This window comes from Dipodomys ordii, unplaced genomic scaffold (genome assembly GCF_000151885.1).
Source record: "Dipodomys ordii isolate 6190 unplaced genomic scaffold, Dord_2.0 Scaffold124, whole genome shotgun sequence".
Classification (NCBI taxonomy): Eukaryota; Metazoa; Chordata; class Mammalia; order Rodentia; family Heteromyidae; genus Dipodomys; species Dipodomys ordii.
Window position 1 is genome coordinate 139,753 of NW_012267340.1, and position 20,600 is coordinate 160,352.

The following is a 20,600-nucleotide window of genomic DNA, read 5'->3' on the forward strand; positions in this document are numbered from 1 at the left end:
GGCCTTCAAGATATTCTTCTGATGATTCTCCTAGCTCTCTGGCCACTTCTTCAGGTACAGTCCTCTCCCTGGGACTGGGGCTTGAACTCAGGACCTGGGCATTGTCCTTTAGATTTTCTGCTCAAGCCTGGTGCTCTACCACTTGAGCCACACCTCCACTTCCAACTTTTTGGGTGGCTAATTGGTCCAGGCTAACTTCAGACCATGATTCTCAGATCTCAGCCTCCTGAAACTGTGACTGCTGGCATGAGGAACTGGAACCAGCTTTACTGTCTTTTTCTTTCTTTCTTTTTTTGGTTGGTCATGAGGCTTGAACTCCAGGCCTGGGCGCTGTACCTCAGGTCAAGGCGAGCACTCTACCACTTGAGCCTCAGCGTCACTTCTGGTTTTCTAGTGGTTCATTGGAGATAAGAGTCTCACAGACTTTCCTGCTCGGTCTGGCTTTGAACCACAATCCTCAGATCTCAGCCTCTTTAGTAGCTAGGACTACAGGCGTGAGCCACCTGCCCCCAGCTTCTTTTGTAAAAAAATTATTGTCTCTAAGTAGATATACAAAGGAGCTGCCATTTAACAAAGTAGTCTATGAATACAATGTATCTTATCAATGGGTACTTAAACAGAGGGCAGGGTATGTTTTTACATACTTTTGTGTTTGTTTTAAAACTGGGTGCTGGTGGCTCACGTCTGTCATCCTAGCTACTCAGGAGACTGAGATCTGAGGATCGAGGTTCTAAAACCATCCCAAACAGAAAGTCCGTGAGACTCTTATCTCCAATAAACCACAGAAAACCGGAAGTGGTGCTGTGGCTCAAGAGGTAGAGCACTAGCCTTGAGCTGAAGAGCACAGGGATAGCACCCAGGCCCAGAGATCAAGCCCCACGACCACTACCAACAACAACAAAAAAGAACCTGTCACAACAGTGAGATGTTAGCCTGTTTGGGGATTCTTCGATTCTTTATATTCTTTCTTCCTTTTTTTTGAGATATAAACAAACTTTCATTCATTTTTAGAGATTAGTGCCACCAACGCCATAACCCAGTTTCCATCCCTGTTAGCCTCTCTCTGTCCCAAGCCAAGCAAATGCTAATGTGATTTCTGGATTTACCTTTTCTGGACATTTGGCTTAAATGTTATAGGATCTTTTGTGACCACCTCTTTCTCTTGCAAAACGTTTTTGAGGTACATCCATGTGGTAGCTGTACCCCTTTATATTTTGTTGCTGAGTAGTGTAGTGGTGATACCATGTTTTACTACCCAATTAACCAGTCAGTACTCAGTCCTCTTGAAACTATCATGAATAATGCTACTATGAACATCTGCATGCAGATCCTCAGGTGGGCAAATGCTGTCCTCTCTCTTGGGGGCGCACACAGTAGTGTGGAATTGCTGGCATGCTTGACACATTTAGGTCTCACTCCATAGGGAGCCGCTGCCATGCCACCCCAACTTCTCTCCGTGTCCTTCATTCTCAGGGCTTCATTTGTCCAAGTTCTCAGCAACACTCATTACTACCCTTTTGATTGTCATTCCAGTAGATGTGAAATTGTCTGGGGTTGTGATTTTAATTCCTCTACTGATTACTGAAATTGAGCAATTGTTCACAGAAGCAGTCTGAATGTCAAAGCAGACTGAAAAAAAAAGACACAAAAACATTTTTGTGGCATAGATGTTCATGTCTAAAGAATGTCTCTTTATGTGCGGGGTAATCTTTTTACTGAAAAGATCAACCTACTGCATGTTCAAAGCTTTCTTTGTCCATTTTTCTCCCCAGACGCCGCCTCCCCGATGCCCCCGGCCCCCGTCTGCACCCCTTGACATGCCGCTCTGCTCACAGCTCTCCTCAGCTGAAGAATGGGGCTCAACCTGACACTGACAAAATTACCAAGTAAGGATACAGTAAGAGACGCCAAGAAAATCAGACTTTTTCTAGTGACTGCTCCCACTGTGAAAAGATTTGGGGTTTTAAGGGTCTCAAAACCAACAGCCAAGTACCTCGGTGTGTTGAGGGATTTAGTAAAGCTAGAGCCAGGCAGGTGGCTCACGCCTACAATCCTAGCCCCACAGGAGGCTGAGGCCTGAGGATTGTGGTCCAAAGCCAGCCTAGGCAGAAAAGTCCCTGTGACTTTTTATCTCCAGTGAAGGGTGGAGCTGTGGTTCAAGGGTTAAAGAGTGCTAGCCTTGAACAGAAAAGGCTCAAGGGCAGACACAGACTCTAAATTCAGGCCCCAGGACTGGCAAAGCAACAACCCAGCCCTCAGCTTCACAAGTCTTATTAAGGAGAGAGGAGCTAACAGAGAATGGCACCCCGAGGGCTTCACATCACCTCTCTTAACCTCCTGCCATCCGCCACCATCCTCTTTACAGGGATGAGGACTAAATCGAGTACATACTACTTTCTAGACTAACAGTCCACACCAAGGCTCAGTAAGTGCTCAGGAGGCCACAAATAAATCCACTTACTCTTTGGGTACCATCTTAGAAATGATCACGCAAGGGCCTATGTTGAAGTGAGACGCCGTTTCATCTGTAGACTTTATTATGTGATCCCCCTGAGGCAGAGAGCAGGGAGCCGGGAGCAGGGACATGCGTTGACACTTTGGCAGGTTGTGACGGGTCACCCCAGTGACCAATCGCGTAACTTCAGGGCAAGGGCACCAACGTCCTGTGCTTCTCCTTCTACGGTGAACACTGTGATTATACTAGCATGACCACGCACAGCACTTACTACCAGCTACTGTGCTTGAAATAATGGTTGCAAAGAATTTCACCTCATCTACCGGCACAACAGCTATCAAATATTCCATTTAAGGGGCTGCTAAGTGTCGACTCCAGCACAACCATCTAGGACTTCTACAAACATGAAAACCTTTAATGTGGCTAATGCAACAAATAAACTGAAGTTGTAATTGTGCTTAAATTTAAATGCAAAGTTAAAAATCACATATGCATAGGGCTGTATTGGATACAAAGGCCAGACATCCATCCTCCTAACCTATACACACATGCACCCAGGTCAGTACACACACCCTCCTAACCTATACACACATGCACCCAGGTCAGTACACACACCCTCCTAACCTATACACACATGCACCCAGGACGGTACACACACCCTCCTAACCTATACACACATGCACCCAGGTCAGTACACACACCCTCCTAACCTATACACACATGCACCCAGGTCAGTACACACATCCTCCTAACCTATACACACATGCACCCAGGTCGGTACACACACCCTCCTAACCTATACACACATGCACCCAGGTCGGTACACACACCCTCCTAACCACACATGCACCCAGGTCAGTACACACATCCTCCTAACCTATACACACATGCACCCAGGTCGGTACACACACCCTCCTAACCTATACACACATGCACCCAGGTCGGTACACACACCCTCCTAACCTATACACACATGCACCCAGGACGGTACACACATTCTCCTAGCTAAGCAGCTTTCCCCCACCAGCCAATCGTGTGTCCGCGCACACGCATGCACATGCACACACACACACACACACATACAAACTTAAGCATCCCACAAAATAATTTTACAGAGATTCACCCCTCCTTTTTTAAATTTATTTTTGCCAGTACTGTGGCTTAAACTTAGGGCTCACACTTTTGCTCAGCTTACTTGCTCAGGGCTGGTATTACCTAAGTAAACCCTCCAGTCTAGCTTTTTTACTGGCTAACTGAGTTTCATGTACTTTTCTACCTGGGGTGGCTTGGAATCGTGATGCTGAGCAGCTAGGATTCCAGGTCTGAGCCACTGGTACCTTGCAGGAACTACTTATATGTCATTGCAGGTTTTTTGTTTGTTTTGGTATTTTTGGCATGGGTCTTGAACTTGGAGCCTGGGCGCTGTCCCTCAGCTCTTCAGCTCAAGGCAAGCACTCTACCCCTTGAGCCACAGTGCCACTTCCGGTTTTCTGGTGGTTTATTGGAGATAAGAGATAAGAGTCTCACAGACTTTCCTGCTTGGGCTGGCTTTGAACTGAGATCCTCAGATCTCAGCCTCCTGAGTAGCTAGGATGACAGGTGTGAGCCACTAGCACCCAGCTGTCATTCACTGCAGTTTTTAATTTGCAAGGAGTTGGGAGGGAAAAAAAAGTCTTTATATTCTTTACTCACAATAACGATCATTCTGTAAAAAGACCTGCAATGCACAACACAGGGGCTACCATCTTAGTAAACAAAGAACATGTGAGCAAACAGCTCTTCTACCCAACAACATCTTATCACATTTTTAACTGAACACCAAGCTATCATTATTAAAAACGTTCCCTAACAAATCAATTGCATAAAGTCTTGACCCCTGGGCTTGCGCATGCTAAGCAAACCCTTCAACATTAAGTTTTGAGTCATTCCCAGGAAATGTTTTTGTCTCTCTGTACCACATGATTTCACAAAAATAACCCAGCATAGGTTTTCACTACTAATTTGTTTACTCTGTGTTATAAATGTGGGATTTGCAAATGACATGATGCTGGCTGAAGCCTAACCCACTGAGCTAAGGAGTCCTGTGTTTCAAAACATTAATCCAGCATGTATGTTACTGAGGCAAACACTATAACAGAATCAGTGACTTGAGCAACAAGGAACAACAGAAAGTCACAAAACAGCTCAGCAAGCACTGCGGAGTGAAGCACTCCTGCTTGCTTTATTTATAAGCACATTCAGACTTCTACTGACATTCTGATTTGACTCCTTAATAATAATCATAATTGCAAAGTTATCATTGAATAAGAGTGCTTATCCACATAAGTAGGCCTTAAATGTAATGATACGCTGGACTACTCCCTAGGAACGCTGGAATGTGGAAGGGCGGGTTCCTCCCAGACACCACGGGATGTGTGCGCAGATGCAGGGAGCCAACCAAGGGTTGTAGCTCCACACCACACCACACCACACCCGTGGCTGGACCACGTCGTGTTCCACCTGCCTTGCCAGTCTGTTCACAGGAGACTGTTCCAAGGCGGTCGCCACTCCACAAGAGAGTGCTGCTGCTCCCTCCACACCGTGTCCCTCCGCTCTACCCCTTATTGTGAGGCTGACACTCCTTGCTCTCCCAGTACTTCCAGACAGGTTCTACATCTGTAGATGAAAGCTGAGCTAATAGTTTAATTGGCTAAATTAATCCAGGCAGATGTCTAAAGCTCACTTGTCAGAGCTTCTACTGGCTTTGATTTGGGTCTTTTGGTACAAGGACAGTGACACTTTATTGAATAAAATAGATCTGAAAGATAGTGTTAAGATCTGAGAGCTGAATTAAGCGTCTTAAAGCTTAAGAGTACTGTGAGTTTCATAGCAGGAATAAATTACAGACTGTGCAAGGATATTTAGGCCAGGAAAACCAGTTTTTAAAAGCATAGTAAAGTATAAAAGGAAATGAATTAAAAAGGGGACAAGGCTACACAAGAAGAACCTGCACTTAAAATTCCAGGGAGCAATTTAAAAACTCGTTTTTGGAGTATAATCATCAAAATTCTTTCCTGGTCCACTTCTTCAAAGAAGGAAACTGAACAAAGCATGTAATAATAAGCTGGCTGCCACACTGGGAAATGAGGGAAACACAACACAAAATCATTCTAACCACAGTGAGAAGAAGCATGACCGGCGCCAGCCAGCGGCTCAGGCTTACAATCCCAGCCACCCAGGAGGCTGAGATCTTAGGATCACTGTTTGAAACCAGCCTGGGTAGGAAAGTCCAAGTAACCACCAAAAAACCTAGAAGTAAGCTGGGTGGCTCATACCTATAATCCTAGAGACTCTTATTTCCCATAAACTACTCAGAAAAAGCTGGAAGTGGCGCTGTGGCTCAAGTGGTAGAGTGCTACCCTTGAGAGAAAAAACTCAGGGACAGTGCCCAGGCCTTGAGTTCAAGCCCCAGACCTGCCACACACACATGTGCATGTGTGCACACACATGCACGCACACACACATACACACACACACATTTTAACAAAAAAATAAAAATTCAGAAATGCTCTTCCTTCTAGTCTTTTATCTAAAAGGTGAGTACTCTCCTCTGTCTTCTGAGTGTGCTGCCAGACCCGGGGCAGGGTGGTAGGGGCAGGGAGTGGGGGTGGAGGACCAGGGAAAGCTATCTGTCTATCTTCCGCATTCCCCCAGCAGACACGCAGAGGTGCCACGTTCAGGGATGCCTGTGACCGCTCCACCTAGTATGCAATAGGGTGGTAAGGCCTAAACCACAGGATTCTAATTGCCAAAACCAAAAAAAGTCTTTAAAACTCCTAATAAATGTAATAGGCATAATCCAGCCTTGTAAATAAAACGGAGCAGTGCAGAATTACTGTAAGAAGTTGCCTACTTGCCTAAGAAGCTGCTTAGTTTAAATACTAAGAACAAAAAAGTAAAAAAGTCACAATAAAAAATTTAAATAAAATAACTTAAAAATAAAAAATTTTTTAAAATGCCTTTTTCACTGGGCTACCTAGAAACATTTACTATAGGTATCTAACTATGAAAACAAATTTTGTTGAAAGGGTCTAAAATCATGTGCAATATTCATGGATGGTTATAATCCAAAATCCAAACACCAATCTGTAACTTGAGGTCTATGAAAGTGAAAATGGTCCTAAAAGGTTCAGCAAGTTAGATCTATGCTTAGAACTTTGCTGTGTCTGAAAACAGCACATTTTTAGTTTTAAAAATCAAGGTATTTTCTTTATCTCTGCTAGTAAGTGGCCCGTGAAAGAGCCCTAGGTTTTTATCACCAGAAAGTCACTGACACTAAATCCAGAGCGCATGCCAGGCACTGACCCGAGTCTCCCACTTCTCCAGGCGTGGAGCTGCAGAGCCACCAAAGCCGCCCCCTGACCAACACGAGCGATGGGCCCCAGGAGAACACCACCCTTCACAGCGAGTTTGACACCATCGTCTTGCCTGTGTTTTACCTCATCCTATTTGTGGCAAGCATCTTGCTGAACGGCTTGGCAGTGTGGATTTTCTTCCACATTCGGAATAAAACCAGCTTCATATTTTACCTCAAAAACATCGTGGTGGCTGACCTCATAATGACACTGACATTCCCATTTCGGATAGTCCACGGTGCAGGATTTGGCCCTTGGTACTTCGAGTTTATCCTCTGCAGATACACCTCCGTTTTATTCTATGCAAACATGTATACGTCCATTGTGTTTCTAGGGCTGATCAGCATTGACCGGTACCTGAAGGTGGTGAAGCCATTTGGGGACTCGCGAATGTATAGCATAACCTTTACAAAAGTTTTATCTGTTTGTGTTTGGGTGATCATGGCTGTTCTGTCATTGCCAAACATCATCCTAACAAACGGTCAACCGACTACTGACAACATTCATGAGTGCACCAGACTTAAAAGTCCCCTGGGAGTCACATGGCACATGGCAGTTGTCTATGTCAACAGCTGCTTGTTTGTGGCTGTGCTGGTCATTCTGATCGGGTGCTACATAGCCATATCCAGGTACATCCACAAATCCAGCAAGCAGTTCATAAGTCAGTCTAGCCGAAAGCGAAAGCATAACCAAAGCATTAGGGTGGTTGTGGCCGTGTTTTTCACCTGCTTTCTACCATATCACTTGTGCAGAATTCCTTTTACTTTCAGTCACTTAGACAGGCTTTTAGATGAATCTGCACATAAAATTCTGTATTATTGCAAAGAGATGACACTTTTCTTGTCTGCATGCAATGTCTGCCTAGATCCAATCATTTACTTTTTCATGTGTAGGTCATTTTCAAAAAGGTTATTCAAAAAATCAAATATCAGAACCAGAAGTGAAAGCATTCGATCTCTGCAAAGCGTCAGGCGGTCAGAAGTCCGAATATACTACGACTACACTGACGTGTGAGCAGGCAAGGCCGAGAGCCTTCTCATGTTTGTTGGGGTCCGTGTGTAAAAAGTGTAAATAAATGTCTATTTTCATTATCCGGTCTGGAGTCTGAAATGGCATGCCGTGGGGGCACAACTGGAGCCAAGATAATGGCTCGGCACAGCACAAGGTAACAGAGGTCCTGTAGGGATGTGTGACAGGCTCACGACCGCTGTTTGAGGACCTTCTTTCTGGGGAGCATGTTACTGACTACGTTAGTGTCCTGTAGCACACTGCTGCTCTCAAGATACTTCTGCAGAGAACAGAAACTATGGAGACATCTCACAATTCAATACACTGTTTGCACAACTCAGCAAATACTGATGACTAGATCTTCTGTCATCCCTACCCTTACTACCCTCTGTTCCTGCGTTTATCACTGCTCCATGCACATAAGAAGAAAATGTGTGATGTAATAGTGGGGACGTGAGCCAAGAGGAAGTTTGGCTATCTTTTTAAGAAACATATGGATAATGTTCAACTATTGGATAAAAGTAAGTTCAACTAATGATTTCATATCAACTACCACAGAGAAAACACATAGTGGCATGTAAAGACTTTTTAGTACTCTGAATTACACTTGCCATCACTAAAAAAACCTTATGATATATTTAATCTTTATGCACTAATAGTACAGAAGAAAATACAGAGGCTTGGCTGATGTGTATGTGTGTGTGTGTGTGTGTGTGTGTGTTTATATATATATATATATATATATATATATATATATATATAGTTCATTGAATAGTCTCTTCAGTTTTCATTTTAAATATATATTAGTAAAATGTTCTTCCCAGTAAAGTATAGCCTGCCTTTCATAGACCTGTCATTAATTTAAATATTTAACTATAAGATGAAGGATAGAGTTCAGTAAGTCAGGCAAAAAACAAGTTCAAGAATAAACATTTACATCTTAGAAGATTTTCCCTTTCTTCAGTATGTACCTTTGCTTTAAGCAGCCTTCATTTTCAGAGCACTCAGGGGCACTGATGAAGGGTGTGATCTGTTCTCAACACTGACCTCGAATCTGGATGGTTACAAAGGAGGACGAAGACATGTTTGCTAAGCAAAGAGGGGAGGCAATGTGGACACAACCAATACTACATTTACACGTTTGTGATCTGTCTGCAAAAGTCTAAGAAGGTAAAGTGAGTGAAAATGGGGTGCAAGAACAACTGTGCAACACTGCCTGCCGCTCCGAGGTGCTGGGAACCAAGTGCCTCAATAGAGAAAGCAAGGGCACAGGCGCTGGCAGCAGAGGGAATGAGTAACTACTGGACAGCTCCCGTTCAAACGTCCAGACGCCAGCTCTATACGTTGAAAACGTGAAGACTTACCACAGCAGCGGCTATGGGTTTAGACCTCCAACTGCATGCCATGGACTAGAGGAAGCTGGCAACCTCACATCAGCTCAGAGCAAGAGGCTCCCCCAGAATACCCACAGGAGCAGGTGGGTCTTGGGAAACATTTTCAGTGCTGTGTGAACAATCCTCTTCGCCACAGTGCAAGTTTCCAGTCAGAATCTCAAAAATAACACTATACACTTCACTGTTTATAGATAGTGCTAAATGCAGGGCCCCATTTGAATCTAAAAATAAAACACTACCCTCTCTATAATATCAAGTGATTCTATTCGTACTCCTCATTTAATCCTGGTTAGTTCTTGGGATACTCTGGATCCTTGAAGTTTATGGTTAATTCTTGGGGTACGCTGAATCCCGTCTGCCGTTTCTGCAGTTGTGTTGCATAGCTATCAAACACAGTACAGGACTGTTTACTTCTGTGAACTGCAATCAGTAAGTCAGTGAGACATATTAAAACACTGGTGGGGAGAACACGCAGAGCACTACAGGCCCTTTTTAAAAACTTACACAAGAAAGCCGGGCGCCAGTGGCTCACGCCTGTCATCCTAGCTACACAGGAGGCTGACATCTGAGGATTGCAGTTCAAAGCCAGCCCGGGCAGGAAAGTCCATGAGCCTCTCATCTCCAATAAACCACTAGTAAACCGGAAGTTGCGCTGTGGCTCAAGCGGCAGAGTGCTCGCCTCGAGCTGAGAGCGCAGGGACAGGGCCCAGGCCCAGAGTTCAAGCCCCACAACCGACAAAAACAAACAAACAAAAAAACCTTACACAAGAAGATCCATCAAAATCACACTGTATGTGTATTTTGCATAGTTTTAACACTGGGCCAGAAAAATTTATCTAGGCCAAAGAATGAATCATTTACCTGAATGAAATAATGCCAGCAGGAATAATATAAATTGTAGCACTAGTGTCTAAAAGCAACACATAATAGCCCACTAATAGTTAAGAAAGAATTCCATTTTATTACTTGTTAAAAGGCTGATGATTTTGAAATAATCTCAAATATGAAACATCAAATTTCTTAAGCTTTTGTGTTACACAACTTGAGAAGACCCATCCAAAACGCTTGGAGCCAAGTATATTTCAAATTCCAGCTTTGGGGAAATGCTGGACTATCTCTATCTAAGGAACAAGTGCCTGTGTACACAGAGAAGAGACCCTCCTCTACAACTCCAGTGTGTCTGGTGGTGACTGAGCAGCACCCGATGGTGCACATTCAATTCCCACTTCAGGTGTCGTGTCAGAGTTTTGAGCATTTCAGGTTCCAGATTTCAGATTACAAATGCCTAAGGAGTGGCTAATATTGAATAAATACCATATTTATTCTTTCCTGTATGCAAACAGAAAAGCATACAAAATCTTAGAAATTTTAATATTCATAAAACTGATATTCAAAGAAACTCACCTTGTAAACAATCTTTCAATTTGCTGTCTTATTAAATCAATTCATGATTTTTTCTTTTTTTTTTGGTGTTTGTTTTTTTTGTCGGTAGTGGGGCCTGAACTCTGGGCCTGGGCGCTGTCCCTCAGCTCTTCAGCTCCAGGCGAGCACTCTACCACTTGAGCCACAGCACCACTTGCGGCTTTTTCTGCTTATGTGCTGAGGAATCGAACCCAGGGCCTCAAACATGCAAGGCAAGCGCTCTACCACTGAGCCACCTTCCCAGCCCACCAATTCATAATTTAATTCTCAGGAAGGAACTAACAAATAAATATTTATGAGGAGCCTACAGCTAAAAGTAGCATTTGGCATGATATAAAACAACCTTTTAATATCCGTAAGCTACTTCCTCCTAAGATCAAACACATTCAAGGTCTCAGTGTCTGGCGAGGAAGCCAGCCTATCCCCCAGCTTGCCATCGCCATCTAATGGTCAAGTCATACAACAGGCGCATCAGAGGACAGGACTGGGACTCGGCACTCTGCTAGCAGCCTTTCCTGTAGCCAGCTGCAATCACCACACACACACACACACACACACACGAATGTCCTGGAGCAGACTCCAGCAGTGCAAATGGAAATGTCTGGAAAGAGTAACACAAGAATTTATTATATAGCTGTAAAAGAAACAAAACTTCTTAGCCAAGGCCCACAAGGAAACGTAAATACGGACTGCTCTTTCCAAATTAACATAAAAATTTTAAAACAAAGTCTAGGAAATATACAACAAATCATCATTAGAACTGAAGAAGGAATAAATTATCAAGAAATTCATAGGATTCAAATGGAGCTTTCATTTTGAATGCTCTTACTTTTTTTTAAATTAAAAACACTGGGAAGGTGGCTCATGGTAGAGTGCTTGCCTCGCATGCATGAGGCCCTGGGTTCAATTCCTCAGCACCACATATACAGAAAAATCCAGAAGTAGTGCTGTGGCTCAAATGGTAGAGCGCTCGCTTGAGCTGAAGAGCTCAGGGACAGTGCCCAGGCCCAGAGTTCAAGCCCCACGACCACCACCAACAACAACAAAACCTATGATGAATAAGAACTCATCCAAAATAATAAAAATGGTACAATGTGGCTCTTAAGACCACACATCTGGGGCTGGGGGTTTAGCCCAGCGGAAGGGCGCCCGCCCAGCACGCACAAGGCCCTGGGTTCGGTCCTCAGCCCTGGAAAAAAAAAAAAAAGACCACACATCTTTTTTATTCCTCATTTGGAAACTCAAATAAGGAAACTGGAAATTCCATTATTTCAAACAGCTTCACAGGCAAATGTTCTAAACTGGCCAATTTTTACCTGACTTACACAAGAGGGCATCTCAGCATTGGATTGTGGGCATTTCTCAAAGTAATTCTCTCAGACAGGAGCCTGTACATGCTTTTAACCGTGAGGAGCAGCAGTCCACAGAGAGTCATCAGCTCTCCAAGTCTGCTCTCTGCATCGCGTGGTACATCAGACTTTCCAGCACGGCTCCAGATGCCCGTGCGTGCACACACACGTGACACACACAATCCCACACACATATTCACACAAGCAAACACACACAGCACTTACCACTAGGAGGAATTTAGAATATTGCACAATCCTCTACCCTATTATCATTTTACTTTTTTATTTTTTGGGGGGTCTGGTCATGGGGCCTGAACTCTGGGCCCGGGCGCTGTCCTTCAGCTCAAGGCTAGCGCTCTACCCCTTGAGCCACAGTGCCACTTCCAGCTTTTTTCTTTTTGCTTATGTGGTGCTGAGGAATCGAACCCAGGTCCTCATGCATGCGAGGCAAGTGCTCTACCATTGAGCCCCCTTCCCAGGCCCCCTATTATCATTTTAAAAGTCTAAAACAATCTCACCCACTGCTTCAGCTTATAGATAAGTGCTGGCCTAAATCAAAATACTGTCCATAGACAGAAATGTGTCAGCTATGAATAGTAGGTACATGGTATTCAAAATACGTGCACCATGTTCTGCACCTTTGAATACTGCATGTCTTCTTGCTTGTTTAAAGTAACACAGAGTGAACACCTTCCAATGCTTTCCAACACGGTATCCTTTATCATTTCAACATCACAGAATTTTTCAAGAGATCCTTCGCTGTGGGGTTTCTTGCCAGCACAACTTTCTCTAGACATCGCATCTTCTTACCACAACATTCTTGTTGACCCTGAGTTTCTATGTATTACACTATTTAATATCCACAGCCAATAATAAATGGTATTAAGTGAACAGTAACGAAACCAATCAACTGTTTACCATTTTATTTCCTGATAGAATAACCATGCAATTTACTGTCAAAACCAGGAATGGAAGCGTAACAGCATGGAGACATGAGCACAAGCCATGGTCACATTCATGACACACGGGGAAACATGTCTGCACCCGCAGTTTGGGGCACGACAGAGGAGCTGACCAATGTGGTCACCACATCGGTTAGCACCTGGACTGCCACGCTGCTTCTCCCCACTCACACAAGCTGTCGGGCTGCCTGCTGCATCTGCAGCCATTCAGCACAGACCGCCAATGCATACTTCCTGAGACCATAGGAAATGCTTTTGTTGCCTTTGACTTTGCTTGCTTAATGCACACGAAAGAACACAGCCACTCAAAGTGACCATTTCTGTACACATTTATGTCTGGAAGGAATGTATAATCTAAATTCTTGTATCTTTTTTCTCCTCCCAAGCAAAATCATTACAAATCTTTCTTAGTACCATAACTGTAGGTACAAAGTTCATGCTTTCTCAGTATGACGTTTAAGATTGTACTAAGGTACAACTCCCACATTTACTTTCAGTATGTCTGCACTTGGCACAGTCACACGGAGTTCAGGTAGGGCTTGTGGGCCTTCTGCTGTATTCTCTCTAACTTCTCACCCCGGTATTTCTCAAGGCCCACTGGATCCGGGGTGATAAGACCACCAGCAAGCACAGCACCACCATTGTGAATCACCTGTCAGAAGGGCCTTCCTTCACATTTCTTTGAAATTATGTAACCTATTAACACATGCTGCATGGTTACATTAATTCACTAAATTGATTCACTAAAATGACTTATGTCTATTCATCTATGAGTCCATCAGCAGGGACTACTGAAAAGCTATGAAAAATATTAAGTTCTACCGATACCAGGTTCATCTGACAAGTCTCCAAAGAAGGAAGCAGCACAAGGAAGGGTGTGGCATCTCTGAGCTTGCTCAATGACCAATGAAGAAGGCTGGGGTAGGGCAAGTAACAATGAACTCGTTTTCAAGCTGACTTTAAAAATGAATATGAAGCCAGGTGCTGGTAGCTCACGCCTGTCATCCTAGCTACTCAGAAGGCTGAGATCTGAGGATAGCAGTTCAGAGCCAGCCCAGGCAGGAAAAGTCCATGAGACTGACTCTTATCTCCAATAAATCACTCAGAAAACCATAAATTGGCTCAAGTGGTAGAGTGCTCACTTTGAGCTGAAGAGCTGAGGGACAGCGCTCAGGCCCAGAGTTCAAGCCCCATGACCAAAAAAAGAATTTGAGAGTGAGACAAGCCAAACTCAAAAAAAAACCCCAAAATATTATATATTTTCACTTACATGTCAAAGCTAGACTTAAAATATGTAACTTTTCATGGACATGAACATACCAAGATATGGTCATTTATTTAACTATACATATAAAATCTAACTAAGGAATTGCTTAGGAAGAGACAGGGAAAGGGAATGAAAAAATAGAGGTGAGTAATTTTGAAATTCATTTTGAAAGAGGATGAAAATGGTCAAATACATTAACTGCAACTATGAAAAGAGAATGAAGCCTTTAGCTATTTGCGAGGAGGGAAAAAGCAATAAAGGACATGAGACTCAATGTGATACATTGTAAACACATGTAGTAAAGTAAAGACAAGATCCCCTTCTGGATAACTAAAATACAACATTAACAATCACACATGAGGTTGGAAGTAGTTCAAGAACAGAGTGTTTGCCTGGGCTACATCCCTCACCTGCCCCTCCAAAACAATCATGAATTTTGGGGCTTTGGAGTAAGACAACAACAACAACGATGATGACAAAGGAATGCAAGGAATAAACATTTATCAGAAGCTCATTACAATGTATTTGGGAAACAAATGGAAACAATAACAGACATATTTTAGAATTGTTTGTGGTATGCTTCCTCTATTTGTAGTAAGAATACACAAGGGATGTTTTTATATAACCAGTTTTTCACTGCCTGGAAACTTCTGCAGAAGGGAGCCGCATGCGTGTCTGTGAGCATGTCAGGTCTGCTTGTGGTGGCAGTCATAAGACATGTGGACGGTCTGAGAAAATACGAGCCAGGTGAAAGCCCACCCATGTTTTATTTTGGGTGGGGAAGAAAATGGGTTTCTGGGGGTCTAACTCTGGGCCTCTGCATGCTAGCCAAGCACTCCGTCACTGAGTGCTGAATGCTGAGGACAGTGATAGACCCAGGTCTCCACAGTTCCTTGATGTCACAAATCCACAAAAAGAAATGAACATGCTGGGGAAGAAAGAACATCTGAACACAATGAAAACACCACAGATAAAAGAAAACAAATATTGGCGACTTGAACTTTGCCCTTTTTTTCTTCCTTTTTGATAATAAGATTCTTAGAGGATGGGACTGACAATTGTATTTACTCTTTTTTTTTAATTGGTGGTGAGGCTTGAACCTCGGGTCTGGGCGCTGTCCCTCAGCTCTTCAGCTCAAAGCGAGCACACTACCACTTAAGCCACAGCACCACTTCCAGCTGAGTGGTTTATCGGAGATAAGAGTCTCATGTAATTTCCTGCCCAGACTAGCTTTGAACCATGATCCTCAGATCTCAGCCTCCCAAGTAGCTAGGATTACAGGCGTGAGCCCCCAATACACGGCTGTAATTATTCTTTTATTGTTAATTATTTTGTATTGTGTTTGATGACTAGTGTTGACTAAAGCCAACTTCTTATGTTGCTAATAAAAACTTAAAAACATGACATCTAATGAATACTGTATGTCAAGTTTTTTGTTTAAATTAAGACACTTATTTCTGATTCTAACAGAGACAAATATACACAAGTTAGACTTTGCATTTAATCATAACCACAAAATGCCCAGAATTGACCTTAAAAAAAGAAATAGAGTCAAGATCAAGTTTCAGTCCTGCATTCAAGTACTTCTGAATTATTCACAAATATGCCAATGATCACAGATTGAATGTCTCACATGATGTCTGGCAAGACCTACATACATGTCCTCTGATTTTACCAAGAAATTAACTGACCACTGTAAACACTATGCCCACCTTTGGTCCTCAGCTCCACCCAGACCTGAGCCCCTCCCTGCCCAGGAGTCTCCCACAGAGAGCTGCCCCTCCCTCCCTCTGCCCAGACCCACCTGAGCGCCCATCTTCCTCACTTCCTCCCCCAGACCCTGCTGCTACCTAGACAGTGGAGGGTCCATGTGCTCCTCACTTCCTCCCCCAGACCCTGCTCCTCTAATGAACCTTGCAATCCTCTTTCTCCAGCACCTGCCTGCCCCCGTGTGTCCCCCTGGGATGGATGTGACTGGACACTTTCAATCACAAACACAGACCACCAGGAGAGATAGTAGGAGGTCTATGGTAGCTGTTCAGCAGCAAACCAGGCACTACAGGAAGAAATACTCCTTCCTAATTCTGCTTAGTTGGAAGGTTAGGAGAAAGTGCCAAGACTGGTTGCTTTTAAGGAGTTCAGTAGGTGAGGACAGAGGACTTGCTATGATGAAGCCCCAGAAAGAACGTAAAATGTAAAATTAGAAACAGAACAAAATTATTGACTTTTAAGAAGAGGGCCAAACTTGCAAGGCAGGATTGAACTGGAACAACTCGTTCTGAGGAAAAGACCAGGCCTATTCACCCCCCAGCTGCCCCTTCTACTCCAACCGGCCCATTCCCCCCCACCCCCCCGGCTGCCCCTTCTACTCCAACCGGCCCATTTCTCCCCCCCGCCCCCCCCCCGCTGCCCCTTCTACCGTAATGACTAGTTTTGAAAAAGCAAAACATCTGGCCCTGAAACCAGGAACTGCCCATTGCTTTGGGTCAATTTCTGGGCTGGGAAGGTGGCTCAGTGGTAGAGCGTTTGCCTTGCATGCATGAGGCCCTGGGTTCGATTCTTCAGCACCACATAAGCAGAAAAAGCCGCAAGTGGTGCTGTGGCTCAAGTGGTAGAGGGCTAACATTGAGCTGAAGAGCTGAGGGACAGTGCCCAGGCCCAGAGTTCAGGCCCACAAACGACAAAAAAAAGAAAAAGAAAGAACTTGTTACAGGCGTATTTGTGGTTTTAATTGTTTCAGGAATGTTTGTGATTTACATGCTTGCAAAATGACTGCTGAGTTCTGCTTCTGCACACCAGCTTGCTTGCATCTGCTCTAAAAGAATGCATTTTTTGCCTTTAAAAACCCTGAGCTATTTGAGTTCGAGGCTGCCCACTCCTGGTCAGCCCTGGCCCGTCAGTCCAATAAATTCCAGCTTTTATAATACTGGTCAGTGTCTGTGACTTTGTCCAGGGGATCAGTCCACTTCAGCTCCAGGCAAGAAGAAAAGCCTGAGGAGCGCCGGAGGTGTGAGCATATGCCGTGTTTACAAACGGATCAGGACTTGAGCCACACCACCACAGCACTCGGCTCAGGATGCTGTGGGGTGGAGCCAGGAGATGAGGGCCTCTGGGGACATTCAGCTCAGTGGTGCCCAAGACACCATCAACTGGACAAATTCTAGCAGTTAGTGAATTACAGATGAGCAAACTACTACTGTATAATCAAAGGAAACACTTACAAAGGTCAATTAACTCCTGTACGTCAAACCATGTGCCTTCAAAACCAAAGGTAAACACATCAACATTTTCTCTGAACCTTATGAATGTTTGAAGCATTCCCTTAGAAAATGTACAAGTAGCGGGGCGCTGGTGGCTCACACCTGTAATCCTAGCTACTCAGGAGGTTGAGATCTGAGGATTGCGGTTCAAAGCCAGCCCAGGCAGGAAAGTCTGTGAGACTTCTATCTCCAATAAACCACCAGAAAACCAGAATTGGCGCTGTAGCTCAAGTGGTAGAGTGCTCGCCTTGAGCTGAAGAGCTGAGGGACAGCGCCCAGGCCCAGAGTTCAGGCCCCACGACCGACAAAAAAAGAATGGAAGGAAGGAAGGAAGGAAGGAAGGAAGGAAGGAAGGAAGGAAGGAAGGGGTACAAGTAAAGCAAGAAGATGGAAGAGAAAATGAAAAACAACACGTAGTGTTGCATTGTTTTAATGCTGAGAAGAAAAATGGTGGGTGCTGTAAATACAAAACTGATCAAGCTTCTGTGCCTGCCTTAAATAGCTCACCAGCAACTGAGAGGAAACAGACAATTCAAAGACAGCAGTGGAGAGCTCAGCTGACCCAGGCCTGGCAGTGCCTGAGTACTCATAAATATCACTTGGTTCCAAGACTGAATGGGGAGGAGGGTGAATAATAATTGTTGGCAAATAGGAGGAGGATGGGTCTCAGCAAGGGGAGGGAGGGGAAAGGGCTCATTTTAATCTGCGCCTAAAGTTAGCTCACACAAGGGTGAGAGAAATATTAGCATAAAGTCAACTCTCCAAAATGTATTAAAAGCCATAAAATATTTTTTATGGAGTCTGGTCGTGGGGCCTGAACTCTGGGCCTGGGCACTGTCCCTCAGCTCTTCAGTTCAAGGCTAGCGCTCTACCACTTGAGCCACAGTGCCACTTCCAGTTTTTTTTCTTTTTGCTTATGTGGTGCTGAGGAATGGAACCCAGGGCCTCTGGCATGCAAGGCAAGCACTCTACCACTGAGCCACCTTCCCAGCCCTAAACATTTAAATTTTAAGATGACTACGTATTATTCAGATGTTTTGAGAATAATAATTATTTCTTTCTAAAGTGCTCTATGTAGTATGTTTTGACCTAGGCTGACTTCCAGTACGTGAAAGAAGTGTCTGGGCTACGTATCAGAGAGAATCAGAAGCGGATCCAACCAGGCAAAGGCGGAAACAACCCCAAGTGACCTGGATGGGAACACAAAACCCAGACCGTATGGGTAATGCCTGAAAAAGCCTAAGTGGCAGATGCTGAGTGACATATACTGGTCACAAAAGGACAAACATTAGTAATTTCCCCTAACCTATGGGATTCAATACATCTACGGAGAAAGAGAAGAGTGTGGCAGTTTCCATGGACTGGGGGAAGGCATCATTTAACGGCTCCCGACTTCCAGTTTTACAAGACAAAGAGATTCCTGAAGATTAGATGGTGGTGCCTGTTGCACAAAAACGTGAATGTAATTAATTTCTCTGCAATAATAAGTTATATACTTAAAAATGGCCAAGATATGAAGTTTCACGTTGTATATTATCACAATTAAAAGGGCTGTCTTAACCATAAAAGGCATGCATTAGATGGAGCAATGGCAGAGAGGACCTGTGTGAGCAGTTCCAGGGGAGAGTAGGGAAGCGATCAGGAAACAAGGACCTGGCCAGCTGCTAATCAAGAGGACCTCAGGCTACGGAGCAAGCGCTCAAAGGACTACTTTCCGGAAGAGCATGACTACTGGCCGCAGGCTTCTTCTCCAAGGCATAGGAAAGGAACATGAACTAAGACAAGAGTTTAAGAAATACAAGTTTGACAAGAGATGTACTTATTACCTTACATATATAACTATAGCCCCTCTGTACATCACCGTGGCAATAACAAAATAGGATATTAAAAAAAAAGAAGAAGAAAATACTCAAAAACCAAGGTGGAAATGGGGTTTTCTAAGATCAGATTTCAGTGCAAGTGATACAGATGAGAAGCCCTGGCGCCCCAATTAGGGCTGAGATTACGTCACACACCCCACAAAGTAGCTGCAAGCAACGCAGCTCAGAGGAGGGCTGGGTCCTCTGGACCTCTAGCTCCAGCTCTAGTTGTAGTCATTTGTCTACAGGAATCAACTTTCAGGGATATGCTGGATACACAGCCTTCCCGCTCCCGCCCCTCATGCTCAAGGTGGAAAAATACAGGTCTGTTTGTTGTACTCCCAAATAGTTTTCAATTTTCTAGCAAGTTACGAGAAGTCAGTAGAAGCCATGTGAATTGCAACTTGATCATCCTCTCAACTAGAAAACAGAAGCTATTATTACTACAGCTTCACAGGGAAAGGTCACAGCCAGGCATGGGAAAGACCGACCGTCCCTCTGGCTGGGCTGGGCTCCCTCCCCCAGCACACCCAGCTTCACACTATTTACTGACTGGCAGTCAAGTCTGGAACATCTGTGATCCTAAGCAAATACAAATCATATCCAACTTATACAAACACTTATTGGAGCTCGTCTCCAGAGTCCTGGACATCTGCAGTACTTGATGCTCACTCATTTGGCAAGAAATCAACCTTTCAGACAGCACTTCCAATGCTTGGATCTGAGAACTAATGCAGCATCTCCCTCTGGTCAACATAAGCAGTCCAGAGAGAAAACAAACTCCATCTACCTCCATATCAGCCAGAAGCTACACTCACTTGCAGATCACATCTTACCTACAGCGACTGTAAGAGACTGGAAAAACTGGTGAGTAGGAAAATTCCATCCAATGCCCAGTACATTAAAAAGAATATGGTTTTTGTGTATTCATCCTTCTAAATTCTTTTTGTCAGATGGAATGACAGATTTACATGTGATACTGAACTTTTCCAAGTTCAAAGAATAAGCTAGTTTTCTCTATAAATATTTTCAGTTTAATGAAGCATGGTTTTTTTCTGTGGGGCTGGCTTACACATTAAAATTAGGAGATTGCCTTTTTTTAAGAAATATATAACCCTACTAAAGGACAGTGTTACTTGTATGTAGATAGAAAGTTAGCGTCAGCTATGAGAAACGGTGAAGTGCACAGTCACAGCTGAGTTATGACGTCACCCCAGCGCACAGGCGGAC

The 20,600-nt window shown here is 44.0% G+C and overlaps 2 protein-coding genes across 2 annotated transcripts in view; one reads left to right on the forward strand and one right to left on the reverse strand.

Moving 5' to 3' along the window:
* Nucleotides 1-20,600, reverse strand: part of Med12l (mediator complex subunit 12-like) — a 196,917-nt gene that overhangs the window by 109,550 nt on the left and 66,767 nt on the right. The window lies entirely within an intron of this gene.
* Nucleotides 1,817-7,943, forward strand: Gpr87 (G protein-coupled receptor 87). The gene is made up of 2 exons (XM_013029911.1): nucleotides 1,817-1,886; nucleotides 6,821-7,943. Exons 1-2 carry the CDS (start codon nucleotides 1,853-1,855, stop codon nucleotides 7,861-7,863), a joined length of 1,077 nt encoding a protein of 358 aa, XP_012885365.1. The 5' UTR covers nucleotides 1,817-1,852; the 3' UTR covers nucleotides 7,864-7,943.